Source organism: Bos indicus, chromosome 26 (genome assembly GCF_029378745.1).
Source record: "Bos indicus isolate NIAB-ARS_2022 breed Sahiwal x Tharparkar chromosome 26, NIAB-ARS_B.indTharparkar_mat_pri_1.0, whole genome shotgun sequence".
NCBI classification, from domain to species: Eukaryota; Metazoa; Chordata; class Mammalia; order Artiodactyla; family Bovidae; genus Bos; species Bos indicus.
This window is the reverse complement of record NC_091785.1, coordinates 7,101,287-7,122,006: the sequence shown is the minus strand read 5'-3', so window position 1 is coordinate 7,122,006 and position 20,720 is coordinate 7,101,287. Positions and strand designations below refer to the sequence as shown.

Sequence of the window (20,720 nt, the reverse complement as noted above, 5' to 3'; positions counted from 1 at the left end):
TTTAAAATTTATATACACAGGAGACATTGTTCAAAATAAAGTGTTACTTTGTATATGTCATAGTTTTAAACACTGTGGACAATTTTAAGTTGTTAAGGTAGAAGCATATTTCAGCTAAAATTAGTTTTCTATAAAGCCGTGGTGGGTTTTTTAAAAAACACACTGGCAGCTATTTGTAGTAACATAGGCTGCTGTGAGCATCTCCTAAGCAGTTACTCATGCAGTTTATGAGCCACCTTATGGCCATTATTGACGATTTGTCTGTTTTGTCCACTTTACCAAAAATTCACACTCAAAAGTGATAGTGGACTCTCAAGTATACTATCTATTTCTATGGAATAGGAAAAGCTCACTTTGTTCTTGGGCAGTAATCTTTCATAGAGCACCAGCCGGCACCTCCACAAGGACAGACATGATGGCATTGGTGAATGGGAAACCTTGGAAGTAATGAATGGCAGAACCATTGCTTTCTGTGTGTTGGGCATTGTGATAAACTTATCTTTATTGCATTTAAGATCATTAAATTGGCACTGTTATCCTTCTCACTTTTATAGACAAGAAAACTGAGGATTTCACCTCGTTTTGTAAAACCAAGACAGTGTTACTCCAAAGCCTGAACTCTATTCTTCCCAAGAGTTCAAGATTCCTGGACCATATACTTACTAACCACCTCTTATGCAGGCCATTCAGGATAAAATTGGGAGAAAAACTGGCCATTGACCCTGCCCTCATAACATTTAGTGAAAGGAGGTTAGAAACATGGACTAAGTGACCATGCAAATAGATGTATAAATTGTAAACTGTGACAAGTACTTGTATGGAGAGCTACCTAGGGCCATGAGAACAGACAAACAAGGAACCAATCTAGTGAATTCAGCATGGCATCACTGAGCCAGGGGCATCTGGACCGAGATCTAAAGGAGAAACAGTTGTGAACTGGTCAAGGAGCTGGAGAGGAAGTTCCTAGGCTTAGGGAACGTGTGGTAAGAACTCATGACAAGAAGGAAATGACATGTTCGGTCATTGGGAGGAGACCAGTTTAGATAGAAGGTAGAGGATGTTGGGGAGACACTGGGAAGATCACAGTGAGAATTGAAGGGACTGTAATAGACATTTGAGAATCAGAAGAGGACTTTGTATGGTGTGCAGATTACAAATACACAAATTTCAATAGGTTTTTTCTTTAGTAGCAATAAAACCAATAAAAAACAGAAATGCAAAAGCAATGCCATAAGAGAAACTGATGATATAAAAGCCTGAAGAATACTTTTCTATAAAAATGCCAGAGCCCAAGTGAAAAAGATTAAGAAAGATTAAGACATAATACTCTATCTGAACAAGTAGACATGCCATGCTCTTGCAGAGAAAATTAATATCATCAGAATGTCTTTCTTCTGAAATCAATGTAAAAATGTGATACAACTTTACTAGCATCCCATTGTGGGTTTCTTCAGAAGTGGAAAGTGATTTTAAAGTCTGTATTAAATATGAATGCTTGAGAATACCATCAGGGTATTTCTGGAAAAGAATTTTGGTAAGGAGAAACTGCTTTCCCAAATAGTAATAGTTACTACAAAGCAACTGCAGTCGTTAACAGCATGATACAGCAACAGTGAAAGAGATCAATGAAAAAATTACAGTTCAGGTGTATGTGTGAGAACTTTGTGTGTTTTGAAAAAATAAAATACACTGGGAACATCTTTATTTTCAAAACTTTAAAAGCCTGATATTAGAAACATATACTGTTCCAATTGTGATTTTTAGAAGATGTTATTAAGACCATAGTATTTCCTATGTAATATCTCTGTAATGTATTTCAAATGTATATGTATCATTAATTAGATTAGCTTAGACATTTTACCTTTCTAGGAAACAGAGTATATTTTCAAGTATAACTTAATGTTTCCATGACAGTGGTACAATTACATTTTTAGTAGCTCAAAATGTGAATGTTAACTTACCAAATCCACCTTTGACCACTGGATAAGGAGAGCAGATTTTTAAATGTTTAAGAAGTTGATAGATACTGCTGCAGAGCCAATTAGATGCTTTAAAGCGACAGTACATACACATTTCAATCAGAGTGATTAAGATTTGTTGAACATTCTTGAAGAACCTACAAACTCTGGTACAGGTGAGTAACTGTTTAAGTTGCCAAAAGTTTAGCCACATAAGTTCAGGGTCTTTAAAGCATGGAATTGATTAAAATAGATCCATAATTCTCAAGGTAATAATGATAAATTCATACACAAATGGATTAGGTACTTAAGTTTCTAGAATTATATCTGCAGATCTTTTCTAAAGTTTACCTATTCGTCTTCATTCATGTCTTTATCGTCATCCAGTCAACTCATTAACTCTCCAGACACGATAGGGAATGGTGACACAAAATTTTGTTTCATTTGTGTAAGTGAAACTTTTAAGTTTGAAAATTACAACTTTCGGAGAAGGCAATGGCACCCCACTCCAGTACTCTTGCCTGGAAAATCCCATGGACGGAGGAGCCTGGTGGGCTGCTGGATTGTAATTGTAAAATCTGTGTTATTAGTAACAAGAGTTATGTGGTTTCTCAGGACAAAGTAATTTGAAACGTGAACAAATCTTAAACCTAAAAGAGGAAAAATCAGAAGAGTGTAATTTAATGTCTTGAATTAATTACAATGAACACTTTTCTTTGTTTTTAAAGGGTGCTTTACTTGAACTGCTGTCTATTTTTTATACAGGGAAGATGTGAGAACAGCGAATGTAATTGCGGCAGAAGCTGTAACCTGCCTTGTGATCGACAGAGAGTAAGTACTTTGCTTTCTTATGCATATAACACATTCGTATCAGTGACACACATAAGTTCCTGGGATGAGACATCACTTCATGGAGCTATTAATACTTGTTTATATCTTTTTATTGAAAATAAGTTTTATATTTGATTCTCATTCCCTGTTATTCTTGGAAGTGGTTCACTCTGCCATTCTAGTTTTGTGATTTTTAATAAGGTACTTAAACCACCATGAACTTCACCTCAGTTAGCTCATTTGTGAACTGGGGATAATGCAACATCATGTTGTGAGCATTGATGAGAACATGTGAGAAAATCATCTGTCCAAGTGGTCTTTACTCAGGAGACTCTCAACCAGTGCCATTGGTGTAAATTTTTAGAAAATAATGACTATTAGTACTTTCAATATACTTTATAATTTATAAAATATTTATAGTATATTATAATAATTATAAAATAGTATATATTTATACACTATACATTTGTGGTTATTATTGTTACTAGGAAATGGACTATTCCTTGAGCACATTTTAGTTTTCTCCTCTATTCTTCCATCCTCAGATTCCTAAAATAGAAGTATTTAGGAAAACACTTTTGGAGAAACCATCAGTCCTAGACATAGGCATATTTAGAGCCATTCCAAGTTTGTTCGGCGACACGTCCGCCTGTTCCTTCTCTGTTTTCTTCCTTGCTAGTCTCATTGCCTGAATGCTTTATTGTTTAGACTAAAATGTCAGATTATTTTATTGACTCTCCGAGAGCCTGAATAAAATGCTCCACTACCTGGATGCAGGCCTCCAAACATTTTCTCATTGCTGTGTTTGTGGATACATTATCACAAAAGCCAAGTGCCTGACGGGGGAGAAGAACTGTAAAGCATCCATTTTAGTGGAGCCATTACAGCTGGAATAGGCTGTGTCAGTGTGGAATGAAAGTGAGTGGCAGATATGATCAGAATGATGGAGTTGAATGTTGAGCTCAGGGGACTCTGGATGAAGAGAAATCCCACTTGATTTACAGATCTTACTTTTGCATGCCCCTCTGTGCTGGATCGCTGGAACCAGAGGGCATCATTGCAGGATGATAGCCACGCGCGCGTGTGTGTGTGTGCTCAGTCACTTCAGTTGTGTCCAACTCGTGACCCTATGAACTGTAGCCCACAAGGCTCCTCAGTCCACGGGATTCTCCAGGCAAGTTTACTGGAGTGGGTTGCCATGCCCTTCTCCACATGATGTCTAAGCTGCTGCTGCTAAGTCGCGTTAGTTGTGTCCGACTCTGTGAAACCCCATAGACGGCAGCCCACCAAGCTCCCCCGTCCCTGGGATTCTCCAGGCAAGAACACTGGAGTGGGTTGCCATTTCCTTCTCCAATGCATGAAAGTGAAAAATGAAAGTGAAGTCACTCGGTTGTGTCTGACTCTTAGCAACCCCATGGACTGCAGCCTACCAGGCTCCTCTGTCCGTGGGATTTTCCAGGCAAGAGTATTGGAGTGGGGTGCCATTGCCTTCTCCGAGATGATGTCTATACCCATGAATATTTCTGAAATAGATACTCTTCCTCTGGTTCCCAGAAACAATAACTACCTATTCATTCCTTCTTTCATTTGATTAATGTCTTTTTGAGGCTTTATCACATACAAGACATTGTTAGGTGCTATAAAGAGAATTAAAGGAGCAGCACAATTCTGGTTTGGGGGGTAACTTCTAGTAGAGGAACTGTGGCATTTATACAAATAACCATCATGCAAAGCAGAATGTAAGAAGGGTCCAGAGCCCACATCTGTGGGAGTTGACAACTTCTGGGGAGAATCAGAGAAGTCTTCATGAAATAAATGGTTTCATTAGGTAGATCTATAAGCATAGGAGCAGCAAGAGAAATAGAGTGAATAGCATCAGCAGTACTCAGAGTAGAGCTATAAGCCATTTCAGCTGACTAAAGTAAGGCTGTATTAAGGTAGTTGGAGGACAAAGTGTGACAAATAAGTTCACAAACATGTTGGGGCTGGTTCAACAAGATCACCAAATGGTGGATAAGGGTAACTCTGACAATTCTATGCAGCAAAATAGTGTCAATCACTAAGACACTGAGAAGGCTATATGAGATGAATTAAAGGGAGAAGATACAGACAGAATATCTGGTTGCTGCTGCTGCTGCTGCTGCTGCTAAGTCACTTCAGTCGTGTCCGACTCTGTGTGACCCCATAGATGGCAGCCCACCAGGCTCCCCCTGTCCCTGGGATTCTCCAGGCAAGAACACTGGAGTGGGTTGCCATTTCCTTCTCCAATGCATGAAAATGAAAAGTGAAAGGGAAGTTGCTCAGTCATGTCCAACTCTTAGCGACCCCATGGACTGCAGCCTACCAGGCTCCTCCATCCATGGGATTTTCCAGGCAAGAGTACTGGAGTGGGGTGCCATTGCCTTCTCCGGAATATCTGGTTAGCAGTCTGTAAATCTAAGTGGTCATCATGAGATCATTATAGGCATGTGTAAGAATAAAGACATAAACCCAGAGGGCTGAGACTTGCCTGAATGTAAAGGGTAAAAAAGAAATTTAGAAGATCTAGAAGGAGTGTAGAAAAAGAATTAGTTTGGGAAGCATAAGAATTATTCAATAAAAATATCATGAATTTGACATACAAGTTTGACACTCAGGAACAGGTGCCTCGCAGGAGGTAGAAAATGTGGGACAAGAATGCTTGTTAGAGTTAACATAAAATTAACCTAAAAATTGCTTACATAGAGTTAACAACTGAAGCCATAAAACTGGATGGAATTGCATGAAAGAATAGAAAAGATTAAAAGACCAAGTTTAGAATTCGGGAAAATTCTTACATGTAAAATTGAGGCAGAGGAAGAAAACCGGTGATAAAACTGCAATGTCAGCAACTAGAACAGTGTAGGGAACCTCAGATACCGAGAGAAGATTTCAAGGGAAAAAGGATAATCAGCAGAAATAAATACAAGTGAGAAACTGAGAGGCATGAATATATAGAGAAAAGGGCAAAAAATTTAGCAACCTGGGAGAAAAATATCTAATAAAACAGTGAAAGTGGAATGCAGATTGCAAAGAGTGAGTCGGTACTGAGGATGTGAGAGCATTGAGACCAAAGGATTTTTTTTTTTCTTTCAAGAAACTAGGCTAAACAAAGAAAAAAGAGAGAAGGGAGGGCACATGAGACACTAGTGAGGTCTTGGAGAGTTTCCTTGTGATGCTTCTACACAAACCTTGAGGAGGATGGCTTCCCAGGCAGTCCAGTGATTAAGATGTTGTGTTTGCTTGATTGGGAAACTTAAGATCCCACATGCCATGGTGGCCAAGTTAAAAAAGAAAAAAAGAGGCAGGGCGGAGATTGGGGGTGACACTTGATAGAAATGTGTCCACAGGGGAGGAAATTGTGAGCAAACAGGGAAAGAGAAATTGGAAAAACATGTTTTTGGTTTTTTTTAATGTTCTGAAGATAGTGAAAAAGAGAATAGGTAGAAAATTTGTAGAGATGTAAACAAGGAAAGTTATGGTAATTTGAATGGCCTTAGTCTTCCCTCTAAAGCACAAGGGAATCTGATGAGGGAAGAATGACAGTGAGGCTGAGCGTTTGCCTGCTGATTGAGGATGGATGGGTATTTCTATCAGTTTATGTATCTACTTTCCTTTGTAATGATTCTACCTGGAAGATGGGATGTTTAACAGAAAAGGAAACTGAAGTCCATAACATTTTAATAACTTGTTAAGGCTTTGTGGTTAATATTCAAGCCCAGATTAATCAAGTCATGGAAACAAACTATTGGAACACTGAGAGTTATCTAATGTAGGTTCTTCAGTTCTGTTGACTGAGATCCCAGGAGATGAAGGAGCATCAAGTAGCATCACATACATACTTTTGCCCATATCCATTTTCTTTTTCAAACCTACTCATATATAGTGTGCAGTGAGGAGTGTATGGACTTGGTCAAATAGAGTCCAAAGCTCAACACTTGAATCTTTACTACACCATGTTATGACAATATGGGCAATTCAATTTTAAGTCTTAGTTTTCCTATCTGAAAAGTGGGAGATGCCTAAATTATAAAATTGTTTCGAAGATCAAACAATTTAATATATGTCAAGGTCCCCACACAGCACAAGATATGTAGTGAGCGCTCAATCAATGTGCCTCTTCCTCTTCTTAGAGAAGGTACTGGAATCTCCTGGATTTAGTAGTTTTTTCTTTCTGCTCAGCGTAAGTTTATCTTCAGAAGTGTATACAGAGAACATACCTTGAGGGAGGTCTAGCTTAAAACATAGAGAGAAGATGGCTTGAGTCTAGGGCTCAAGAAGTGCATTTCTATGCTCTTATCAGAGGAGTTGGGATTCCCACCAAATGTTGAATCCCAGCTTAAAAAAGAAATTAAACTGTAACTGAAGGATCTTGTCATAATCCTGCTGCTAGTACCTAATTTATGGCCAATTAAGGGAGCACCAGGGCTTCACCCATGCAAACAGATGGCGAGCATTAGAACTACCAACACATGGAGCTTCTTTCACAAATTTACAACTGAGGTACCATGTTATGGAAGCCAGTGATTATGCTTTATTATTCCAGAGGGAGAGCAAAAGAACATCATTGTAACTAATCACGCATGTGGGAAATTAAAAAAAAAAAAAAGAGTTCACGGACAAACTAGAAAGTGATAAACAGATACATGTTGTTCTCAAGAAGCATTCTCTGAGGACTGGTTTCTTACATTATTTTCATAATTATGTGCAGTGACTCTAAAATTCATGAAAATTGACATAAAGAAATTTGAATCTAACAGAACAATCTATTTCCATTAATAACATTCTTGAATACATAAAAGACAACTAAGTATATTTAGAATATCTTATTTTAGAATCCATGAAGAGAAATAAATGTGAACATAAGTATATCTTTGTGTCCCATAATCAGTTATGCAATCCACTTCTTCATCCGTGTGGTAAGTTATTAGTGAAGTTAGGAGTTTATGTAAGATGACATTTTTTGATACATTGAGATCACTGAACATTTACTAGTAATTTTCTTACTGTTTTTAACAAAGAGTCATATATTTTCCCCCAGAAAATTAAAATCTAAGAGTCTCAACTGTATCCCTCATTTACTGTATAACTCCAAGATGCAGCCAATTGGTTATGAAAGTTGAAACGTTTTCATGCTCGTTGGTAAACAGCAATGGTATGAGCTCCCTTTGTGTTTCTCCCACCCCTTTGCTCCATGGTCCTCTGCTTCACCCAGCCAGGAATCTCCAGACCTATCCTTGATCCAACAACTAGAAAAGGGTATTTGGCATATACCAGGATCAGTAACCATGGAGATGGAAATGGCAACCCACTCCAGGATTCTTGCCTAGAGAATCCTGTGGATGGAGGAGCCTGGTGGGCTGCTGTCCATAGGGTCAAACAGAGTCAGACACAACTGAAGTGACTTAGCATGCATGCATGCATTGGAGAGGAGAAGGCAATGGCACCCCACTCCAGTACTCTTGCCTGGAAAATCCTATGGACGGAGGAGCCTGGTGGGCTGCAGTCCATGGGGTCAAACAGAGTCAGACACAACTGAAGCAACTTAGCATGCATGCATGCATTGGAGAAGGAAATGGCAACCCACTCCAGTACCCTTGCCTGGAGAATCCCAGGGACAGAAGAGCCTGGTGTGCTGCCATCTATGGGGTTGCACAGAGTCAGACACGACTGAAGCGACTTGGCAGCAGCAGCAACAGGACCAGTATCCATCCTGATCTATCAATTCCTGTGTCATAAGACTTGTCCCAAGACCTATACAAAATATAGGAGCAAATAGGTTACCAAGAAAGATTGGACATAGAGAAAAAGTCACTGGAATTGTTAGGCTGAAGACTATTTCTCAACACCAAAACTGGAGCTAGGTATTAAAACTGAGATTAGAGCCAGACTAGGAAATTTTTATGTTTAATCATTACAAAAGATAAAGATGAATGCCTGTTTCAGTATCAGTTACTTGGGCTACTGAGATGAGCAAGACACAAGTTCAGTATAGGTCTGAAAACTGAGAATATAGGGCAAACTCAATTATATTAAATTTTTGGTTGTTATTCCTTTATCGGTGCTGGTAGCAAAACGTCCTCTCTGTTTATGCATCCTGTCCTCCACAGGTAGCCTCTTTAGCCACACCTGCGTCAGTTTCCATGATAGTGCTTCTGATCCTAGCCTCGACCAGATCTACTCTTACTTGTGGTGGGTTGGTGCCTCCCTCCATTCCCTGTTTGCTATTGCTATTCAGTGTCAACTCCAAGTTGAAGGCAAAATAAACAAAAATACTGAATCTATGCTCTGGGCTCTGTAGAATAAGCAATGGACCAGTCAGGCAGGAGTCAAGGAAGCCTTCCATACCAGGACCTAGGATGTCAGAAGAGATGCAAAAAGATGACAAAATAGTAGTTATTCAACTTCTCTCAGGAAGGGTGCTATTGATGTTTCTGACAAGCAGCTTGGTGAAGGGTGAGACTCACTAAGGCTCATGCTCAAGGAGGAACAGAGGATCACAGAACTTCCCCACAAAAATGATGGGTTAGTTAAGTGCAGGAGATTTATTCTGAGTGGGGTATGTAAATATGAAGCCTTAGCTCCATGACTTAAACCAAGGATAGGATAAGCTTTTCTATAAAAGGTCAGATAGTCAATATTTCACACTTTGTAGGCCAAATGACCTTTGTTGCATCTACCCAATTCTACCATTGTAATGCAAAAGCAATCAAAGACAATAAGTAAATGAACATGTCTTTGTTTCAATAAAGGTGTATGGATGATGGAATTTGAATTTCATTGTTTTTAGAGGTTAAGAAGTATTCTTCATCTTTTGAAACTTTCTTGTTCCTTCCACTTAAAAATGCACAAATTATTCTCAGCTAATGGCCATACAAGAAACAGTCAATGGGCTGAATCTGACCTGTGAGCTGTAATTTGCTAACCCCTAACTTACTTAACCAACATAAAAAAATTGATTGCTGCCTCCAGTGGCCCTGTTCTGATCTTCCTCCAGGCTCTGCTCAACCTGTCTTTTAAATGAAGCAAAATCGTAAAGAATACTGGTTTGAAGTGTGTTCCGCTGTTGGTCTTCCCAGTGCCATCTGCCAGCTTGCTTTCCTCTCTCTGACACCCTTTACCTCTAGTTCCCTCATCACATTACTCTTCTACAGGCACTCCTCTTTCCCATTACACTCCCCACCCCTGCCACACACACATGCTTTCTTCTTTATCTTTTTGGTTAAACCACATGGCATGCAGGATATTAGTTCCTCTACCAGGAACTGAACTTGTGCCCCACTACAGTGGAAGAGCCTAATCACTGGACTGCAGGAAAGCCCTGGTCCCTGTTCTTCTTAATTTCTCTCTTGCAATCTCAAGGACTTCACTTCAGGCTTTGTATTAATTTGAGTAGTAGCTACGTAGAGATGAAGATGATGATGGTCTATGGGTTACTTACATTTGAAGGACTTACCCCTGAAGACTGAAAAATCACAAAAATCCAGAAGGTTTTAGAATTTCAGGTGTCATGGAGGGAGACGGGGAGAACCGTATGGAAAGATTTGATGACAGTAGAATCTTTCCAGCACTGTTCTTACCCTACCGTTCTCACCAGGCCAGTCTCATGAAGGCCCACGCATCCAGTGGCATGTGCCCCACCTATGTCATCTGTTTCCTTCTATGTATCTGTTATCTTTATGTATCTACCAGTCTTTGTCCACATGGTAAGACTGTGGGAACTCCAGATACCATACAGCATGTAGTCACACTACTTAACTGATAGGGGGATGAATTTAAAATTTTTCAGAGCCTCAGCCTGTCCCACAGTCTAAATGGATTTTACTTTGGTGCATTTTCTAGAATGAAATCCGGGGTGATGTGAGGATATTTGCAGGATGAACACGAGAAGACAAATGTACTTTGCTAGAATGTGATCATTCAGTTGTGATCATTTGGGCTTGTCTTCTTTATGGAGCTATTATTGATTGGTGTGCTTTACAAAAAAATATTTATTAAGCAGGAGAGATAAAATCCAGAAGCTTGAAAGAGAGTCATTACACTGGTTTATTTTAATAATGGAAGTTGAATTATAGCATGCCCTGAGCAAGCCTGATCTAACTACAAAATAAGCACATAGGTACTGGAAAACGGCCATATCCAGAGGTAGTATTAACGGTTTAAACTCACAGAAAGAGGTGAATGGGACTGCTCTTCATCACATATGCGTGTTGTAGTACTTTAAAATTGTACACCCTCCTCCTCTTGCAAGTAGTTATAGAAATTATATACAGCATTACTGACTAGAGAACTCACTGAGAAGGCCTGGTCTATATTTGAGGAGTTTTGAGGCAAATGTATAAATGTGACAGTACTTATTTCTATTCCTATTGTACAGATAATTTCCACCTCTAATTTGTTGAGTCCCAAACACACTGAGCTTCTATCAGTATTCTTTGGTAAATTTGACTCTATTCAAAGTAAAAGAAGTTCAATGTCATTAGTATGTTGGTAGGTCATTAGTTAAAACTTAGCAGTTTTTTGTTTAAAAATTCTTATTAAAAGTGTTTTAGATATTGATCAAGTTAGTCAAAAGGTCATAGCAGAAATTCAGGATACAGAAAGTACAAGGAATGATTTGGGAGAATGGCATTGAAACATGTATAATATCATATAAGAAATGAATTGCCAGTCTAGGTTCAATGCAGGATACAGGTTGCTTGGGGCTGGTGCACTGGGGTGACCCAGAGGGATGGTATGGGGAGGGAGATGGGAGCGGGGTTCAGGATTGGGAACACGTGTACACCTGTGGCAGATTCATGTTGATGTATGGCAAAACCAATACAATATTGTAAAGTAATTAGCCTCCAATTAAAATAAATAAATTTAAATTTAAAAAAATAAATAAAATGATCTTGGATGCTAAAAAAAAAAACAGAAAGTACAAGGAATTGTCACAGACCTCAGGCCATTAAGAGACGATTCAAGAAAAACATTTTCCTTCCCCCATCCTTCTCTCCACCCTCTACCTTGCTCTGCTGAGACTAAGAACTAGACCTTGTTATGGAGAGTTGTTCATGGAACTGGATAATATTGGCATTTTGAATCAGAGAGTTGGTTTTGGTGGAGGGCTGTCCTGTGCCCTGTAGAATGTTTAGTGGCATCTTGACCTCTACTCACTAAATACAAGTTAACATCCCCGAAAACCCCAATGTGACAACAGAAAGTGTCCCAAGATATTTCCAAGTGTCCCTCAGGGGGAAATCACCCTTGCTGGGAAGAACACAGCCATGCTGGCTAGATGGCAGTAACGTGCTCTGATGCCATGGCAGTAGAACTTATGCCAGAGGTGTTCCAGAGAGAGCTGCTCATACCAGGGAAACTATGCGAGGGGAGGTGTGCTGGGGAAGCTGCTGGCTGCTTGGTATTGCTGAACTCCAAGTACTGTAGTAGCCATACCCTGGAGAAGGTTGTACAAAATCCGAGCAATCTGACTGGAGCCAGGAAGCAAATCGCTTTATTCTTGCCGTATCTCCCCAGTGGCAAAGTTTCAGTGCAAGTTGGCAAAGAAAAAAATTTAATGACCCAATCCACTTTTTATAGAGCAGTTAAAAAGGGCGAATTTAGAACTGAAAACCAATAAATAAATCAATAACCAGTACAGATTACAAGCTAAATCCTATTTCAAGGTCCAGAGCCATAAATAGCAAAATCTTTGTCTCAGTTCAGTTCAGTGCAGTTCAATCACTCTGTCATGTCCAACTCTTTGCGACCCCATGGACTACAGCAAGCCAGGCCTCCTTGTCCATCACCATCTCCCGGAGTTTACCCAAACTCATGTCCATTGAGTCGGTGATGCCATCCAACATTCTCATCCTCTGTTGTCGCCTTCTCCTCCCACCTTTAATCTTTCCCAGCATCAGGGTCTTTTCAAATGAGTCAGCTCTTTGCATTAGGTGGCCAAAGTATTGGAATTTCAGCTTCAACATCAGTCCTTCCAATGAACACTCAGGACTTATCTCCTTTAGGATGGACTAGTTGCATCGCCTCTCAGTCCAAGGGACTCTCAAGAGTCTTCTCCAACATCACAGTTCAAAAGCATCCATTCTTCAGCACTCAGATTTCTTTATAGTCCAACTCTCACATCCATATATGACTACTGGAAAAACCATAGCCTTGACTAGACGGACCTTTGTTGGCAAAGTAATGTCTCTGATTTTTAATATGCTGTCTAGGTTGGTCAGTTTTCAATCCAATCCCAAAGAAAGGCAATGCCAAAGAATGCTCAAACTACTGCACAGTTGCACTCATCTCACACGCTAGTAAAGTCATTCTCAAAATTCTCCGAGTCAGGCTTCAGCAATATGTGAACCATGAACTTCCTGATGTTCAAGCTGGTTTTATAAAAGGCAGAGGAACCAGAGATCAAATTGCCAACATAGGCTGGATCATCGAAAAAGCAAGAGAGTTCCAGAAAAACATCTATTTCTGCTTTATTGACAATGCCAAAGCCTTTGACTGTGTGGATCACAATAAACTGTGGAAAATTCTGAAAGAGATGGAAATACCAGACCACCTGACCTGCCTCTTAAGAAATTTGTATGCAGGTCAGGAAGCAACAGTTAGAACTAGACATGGAACAACAGACTGGTTCCAAATAGGAAAAGGAGTGTGTCAAGTCTGTATATTGTCACCCTGTTTATTTAACTTATATGCAGAGTACATCATGAGAAGTGCTGGACTGGAAGAAACATAAGCTGGAATCAAGATTGCCGGGAGAAATATCAGTAACCTCAGATATGCCGATGACACGACCCTTATGGCAGAAAGTGAAGAGGAACTCAAAAGCCTCTTGATGAAAGTAAAAGTGGAGAGTGAAAAAGTTGGCTTAAAACTCAGCATTCAGAAAACTAAGATCATGGCATCCAGTCCCATCACTTCATGGGAAATAGATGGAGAAACAGTGGAAACAGTGTCAGACTTTATTTTCTGGGCTCCAAAATCACTGAAGATGGTGACTGCAGCCATGAAATTAAAAGACGCTTACTCCTTGGAAGGAAAGTTATGACCGACCTAGATAGCATATTCAAAAGCAGAGACATTACTTTGCCAACATAGGTTCGTCTAGTCAAGACTATGGTTTTTCCTGGAGTCACGTATGGATGTGAGAGTTGGACTGTGAAGGCTGAGCGCCGAAGAATTGATGCTTTTGAACTGTGGTGTTGGAGAAGACTCTTGAGAGTCCCTTGGACTGCAAGGAGATCCAACCAGTCCATTCTGAAGGAGATCAGCCCTGAGATTTCTTTGGAAGGAATGATGCTAAAGCTGAAACTCCAGTACTTTGGCCACCTCATGTGAAGAGTTGACTCATTGGAAAAGACCCTGATGTTGGGAGGGATTGGGGGCAGGAGGAGAAGGGGACGACAGAGGATGAGATGGCTGGATGGCATCACTGACTCGATGGACATGAGTTTGGGTGAACTCCGGGAGTTGGTGATGGACAGGGAGGCCTGGCGTGCTGCGATTCATGGGGTCGCAAAGAGGCGGACACGACTGAGTGACTGAACTGAACTAGATTGGTTATTACTTTCCTGCCAAGGAGTAAGTGTCTTAATTTCATGAATGGAATCTTTTAAAGGAGGTCACCATTATCTTCACTACCTCCATCACAGTTTCAGTTCAGTTCAGTTCAGTTCTGTAGTTCCCTTCTCCTCCTACCCTCAATACCTCCCAGCATTAGGATCTTTTCCAGTGAGTCAACTCTTCGCATGAGGTGGCCAAGTGTTGGAATTTCAGCCTTAACATCAGTCCTTCCAAAGAGCACCCAGGACTGGTCTCCTTTAGGATGGACTGGTTGGATTTCCTTGCAGTCCAAGGGACTCGGAAGAGTCTTCTCTAACACCACAGTTCAAAAGCATCAATTCTTCGGTGCTCAGCCTTCTTCACAGTCCAACTCTCACCTCCATACATGACCACTGGAAAAACCATAGCCTTGATTAGACGGACCTTTGTTGGCAAAGTAATGTCTCTGCTTTTCAATATGCTATCTAGGTTGGTCTTAACTTGCCTTCCAAGCAGTAAGTATCTTTTAATTTCATGGCTGCAATCACCATCTGCAGTGATTTTGGAGCTCCAAAAAATAAAATCTGACACTGTTTCCATTGTTTCCAAATCTATTTCCCATGAAGTGATGGGACCGGATGCCACGATCTTATTTTTCTGAATGTTGAACTTTAAGCCAACTTTTTCACTCTCCTCTTTCACTTTCATCAGGAGGCTTTTTAGTTCCTCTTCACTTTCTGCCATAAAGGTGGTGTCATCTGCATATCTGAGGTTATTGATATTTCTCTGAGCAATCTTGATTCCAGCTTGCACATCTTCCGGCCCAGTGTTTCTCATGACCTACTCTGCATATACGTTAAATAAGCAGGTTGACAATATGCAGCCTTGACGTACTCCTTTTCCTGTTTGGAACCAGTCTGCTGTTCCATGTCCAGTTCTAACTGTTTCTTCCTGACCTGCGTACAGATTTCTCAAGAAGCAGGTCAGGTGGTCTGGGATTCCCATCTCTTTCAGAATTTCCCACAGTTTATTGTGATCCACACAGTCAAAGGCTTTGGCATTGTCAATAAAGCAGAAATAGATGTTTTTCTGGAACTCTCTTGCTTTTTCGATGATCCAGCCTATGTTGGCAATTTGATCTCTGGTTCCTCTGCCTTTTCTAAAATCAGCTTGAACATCAGGAAGTTCATGGTTCACATATTGCTGAAGCCTGACTTGGAGAATTTTGAGCATTACTTTACTAGCGTGTGAGATGAGTGCAATTGTGCGGTAGTTTGAGCATTCTTTGGCATTGCGTTTCTTTAGGATTGGAATGAAAACTGACCTTTTCCAGTCCTGTGGCCACTGCTGTTTTCCAAATTTGCTGGCATATTGAGTGCAGCACTTTCACAGCATCATCTTTCAGGATTTGAAATAGCTCAACTGGAAATCCATCACCTCCACTAGCTTTGTTCATAGTGATGCTTTCTAAGGCCCACTTGACTTCACATTCCAGGATGTCTGGCTCTAGGTCAGTGATCACACCATCGTGATTATCTGGGTCGTGAATATCTTTTTTGTACAGTTTTTCTGTGTATTCTTTCCACCTCTTCTTAATATCTTCTGCTTCTGTTAGGTCCATACCATTTCTGTCCTTTATCGAGCCCATCTTTGCATGAAATGTTCCTTTGGTATCTCTAATTTTCTTGAAGAGATCTCTAGTCTTTCCCATTCTCTTGTTTTCCTCTATTTCTTTGCATTGATAGCTGAGGAAGGCTTTCTTATCTCTCCTTGCTATTCTTTGGAATTCTGCATTCAAAGGGAATATCTTTCCTTTTCTCCTTTGCCTTTTGATTCTCTTCTTTTCACAGCTATTTGTAAGGCCTCCTCAGACAGTCATAGTTTGGCCCCAGGGAGGGAGCACAGCTCCACCCATCAATAGAAAATTGGATTAAAGACTTACTGACCATGGCTCCGCCCATCAGAACAAGACAGAGTCCCCCCCCCCCCACCCACCCCCCACCCCCCGCCCCAGTCAGTCTCTCTCATCAGGAATCTTCCATAAGCCTCTTACCCTTATCCATCAGAGGGCATACAGACTGAAAACCACAATCACGGAAAACTTAGCAGTCTAATCACATGGACCACAGCCTTCTCTAACTCAATGAAACTATCAGCCTTACCATATAGTACCACCCAAGACGGACGGGTCATGGTGGAGAGTTCTGACAAAATGTGGTCCACTGGAGAAGGGAATGGCAAAGCACTTCAGTATTCTTGCCTTGAGAACCCCATGAACAGTATGAAAAGTCTTTGTCTGCTTGGAGTAATTCCTGATCAACACAAGTGCATTAAAAACCATGAGAAATTGCCATTTCAGTATGGGAAAAATAAAAATGGCAGGGGGGGAGGGGGAACTAAATTGAGAGAAATGTGTTATGCCTCTAGCATCCAAAAGGACTTATAGGACAAAGGGATATGTGAGTTGTCTAAAGTTTGAATAGGGATTTTACAAGTAAGAAAGGAGGGTAAATATAGCTCCTGTGAAAGGAAGGGCAGACACAAATATGAGGAATTTGAAAATGTTATTGTACAGTAAAAAGTGGAATATACCAAGACAAGAGAATTTATGTGTCAAGGAACTGAACAGTGAACTAGACAGGTGGTTGCCTGGAAGATACAGTTAGAAAGAGATGAGGGCAGATAATAAAGAAATATCCTAATAATCTCAAACTAAAGGTGTATGATTTATCCTCTGGGCAATAAGGAACCATCAGAAGACAGCTGCTACTACAGTTTGTCAATATTTGCTTTTGAAGGAAAGGAATAGAAGATCGATTCCAATGGGATGAACTCAAACAGGGAAACTAATAGGAGACTAAGGCAACAGTCCTAGGGGTTGCTCACTAGAGTTTAAGAGTCTAAATTTAAATCTAATTTGGGGTGTGTGTGTGTGTGTGTGTGTGTTAGTTGCTCAGTCATGTCCAGCTCTCAGTGCCATGGACTGTAGCCTGCCAGGCTCCTCTGTCCATGGAATTCTCCAGGCAAGAATACTGGAGTGGGTAGACATTCCCTTCTCCAGGGGATCTTCCCGACCCAGGGACAAAATCCAAGTCTCCTGCATCACAGGTGGATTCTTTACCATCTGAGCCATCAGGGGAGCCTTAAAGCAGATTTCAGGGAATAATTAAATGTGAGATGTTAACAAAAAAACTGCTTCTGCCTTGGGAGACTTGGCACATGTCTATAATAGATCAAAAGTATGAAAGACAGAGCAGGTTCAGATGAACTGTACTGGTTAAGGATATAACTTCAGACTGTCAAAACGGTATTCAGATATTCAGACGGAGAAGTCCATTGACAGAAATGAGTTGTTTTCTTTTTTACTGACAATCAGATGATAAAATGGATAATGATAGTGGATTTCACTGTGTATCAGTTTTAAAATACCACAATCACAGCTTTGGTCTTGTTAATTACAACTGTTTTATTTTACACCAAGGAGTAAATAATTCCTTTTTCCCCGTTAATTCTTAAAACCTTTCTATATTTCTGAGGTTTGCATTTTTTTTCCATTGAATGTTTTAAGAACTGTTATTCAGAGACTCAGCATTGTCTTTGGAATTCATAAGCCAGTTGTGTGAATGAATAAGAAAAATCTGTGAAAACTTTTAATTTAAAAGATCAATCTTAATTTCTTCAATTATAAAGGGAAGAGTTGAAATTTCATATTTGAATTCTCTTTATACGTTTTCTGTGTAGAGTTTTGGCTATTAATTTGGGAAAGGGATTATAGTGCTTCTGGTGCTCTTAAAGATAAAGCAGGGAGGGAGATGCCAGGATCAGTTTCTGAGAGAAGCTTAACAATCACTTTAAAAATCAATAGTGTAATTACTAGGCTTGAAAGCTGAATTCTGCTTCAGATATTCCCATTGCTTTTTTTGTAGAGTTTAGTGGTTTTGCTTACTTTAGTAGGCACACTTCCTGGTGAGGCTGTTATTACAGGCCCAGCTGGGTCATAAAGATCTAAAACTTTCCTTTTCTTTTCAATACGCCTGCAGTTGGTACTTATTTTGAAACTCACAGCATAGACACATGAATTGGATTAGCATCAGCTCCAATAACACTGAAATTGTATTCCCAGACTAAGCTTTGATTACAAAGAAGAACTTTGCAGAATTTACTAGTTTGGATGAAGTGTAATGGTCATATTATGCACCACCTGGCTACAATCATGTAATTGAACTAATATCAAAACAAAAATCAGAATGCAAAGACAAATCATGATTTGGTAGGTAATAAAGATGATGTCCTCCCTTGATGAATGAAAGATAGTATATTTTCATCTAGATGAGAAATCTAATTGGGTGAGTGAAAACTTTTATTTATTGTGTTGCACTCGCAGGGTTGTTTTTTTTCCTTTTTTCTTTGTCTTGTTTTTACCTTTTTATATAGTTGGTGTCAGGTGATTATAAGCTTATTAGTTGCTCCCTAAGAAAAATTAGAAAGCACAGAAAAATATAAATATAATCCCACCATTCAAAGGTAATTACTGTTAATATTTCAGTGAAAAGTGAAAATGTTAGTTGCTCAGTCGTGTCCAACTCTTTGTGACCCTAGGGACTGTAGCCTGCCAGGTTCCTCTATCCATGGGATTTTCCAGATAAGAATACTGGAGTAGGTTGCCATTTCCTTCTCCAGGGGATCTTCCCAACCCAGGATCGACCCTGGATCTGCCTCATTGCAGGCATACTCTTTACCATCTGAATTACCAGGCAAGCCCCAGTATTTCAGTTAATTACCTTAAATAGTGACATCACACTGCCTAATTTTTTTCCTACTTTGTCCACGTACAGGGGTAGAATAAATAGTACTTGCTTACACACAGGTAGATATACAGATAGACAAATTTACCCTGTCGTTTATTGAATATATGTGTCAATCACGGAGCTAGTTGGGACAGATAGATAGCCTGATGAAAAGGTATACACATATTTACATATATACATACATAATTACTGTCACAGCAAACATGAAAAGAATACTTTTTATCTTCCATTTTAATGTTACACTTGGCTCTAGAGAGTTAAAGTATCATATCACAATGCAACATGGCTTATAAGTGGAGAAGGAGGATCCTCTCTGCAAGGGCCATTGCATCATGCTGCTTTACCATATTGTATTAGTTATTTGTTGTTCAGTTGCTAAATCATGTCTGACTCTTTGTGACCCCATGGACTGTCACACACCCGGCTCATGTTTAATAAAATATCTCATGAGCAGAAGTTGAGTCTTAAAATGGGCCATATAAGCTCATTTTAATTTTTAGTTTTGTAAAGAATTCTTTGCATGTATCTTTTTTCCCCCTTAGAATAATTTCCTTGAGGAGCTACTCAGCAGTAGAATTACTGATTCAAAGTAAATATGTATTTTTATTTTTATTTTTAAATGTTTTGTTGAAGTATAGTTGATTTACAATATTACAAGTTTCAGATATACAGTATAGTGATTCAATATTTCTATAGATTATACTCCATTTAAGATTATCACAGCTGTATATTACATCTTTATATCTTATTTATTTTATACCTAGTAGTTTGTACCTCTTAATCTCCTTCCACTACCTTGCCCCTCCTCCTACCTTCTTCCCATTGGTAACCAGTACTCTGTTCTCTGTATCTGTGAGTCTGTTTCTGTTTTGCTATATTGTTTGTTTTATTTTTTTAGATTCCACGTATAAGTGAAATCATACAGTATTTGTCCTTCAATGTCTGACTCACTTCACTAAGCGTAATACCCTCCCGGTCTTCAAGAACACCTCTGATCATCTGATTCAGAGGAAAGTAAATAAAGTTTCTGGAGATGTTTCTTGACTGAAACTCAGAGGCCAGGTTGATGTTAAGGATTATATAATTACAGGTTATATTCTGATCCCTTAGAGTTGGGTAGCACACTGGCCCTGAGTTGGTTGCAATTATAAAATCTGAATTAAAGTTTAGGCTATAGTTATAATTCTCCTGCAGTCAACACTGACCCAACTGCATTTGTAATACTGAGCTCAATGCTGAGCGCCGGAGTTTAGAAAGATATCAACACATTAAATGCAACCAAAATGGTGGTGGTGGGTAGGGGTGGTGGTCCAGATGAGCTGTATGACAACCATGAGATAGGAAGGAAAAAAATCACCATCCAGGTCCTTGCATGTTGTTGCAAATGACAGCATTTCAGTTTGGGGTTTTTTATGGCTGAGTGATATTTCATTGTGTATATATACTATCCATTCATCTGTTGATGGACTGTTATGTTGCTTCCGCATCTTAGCTATCATAAATAATGCTTCTATGAACATTCAGGTGCATATATCTTTTCCAATTAGCGATCATTTTTTTAATT

General features: G+C 39.6%; 1 protein-coding gene across 5 annotated transcripts in view; it reads left to right on the top strand.

Annotated features, from left to right (window-relative positions):
- Positions 1-20,720, top strand: part of PRKG1 (protein kinase cGMP-dependent 1) — a 1,416,234-nt gene that overhangs the window by 1,237,378 nt on the left and 158,136 nt on the right. For all 5 annotated transcript variants that reach the window (XM_070781204.1, XM_070781203.1, XM_070781205.1 and 2 more), the window contains one exon: positions 2,724-2,789. In XM_070781204.1, coding sequence (XP_070637305.1) covers positions 2,724-2,789 — 66 coding nt within the window. The remainder of the gene's footprint in view (positions 1-2,723; positions 2,790-20,720) is intronic.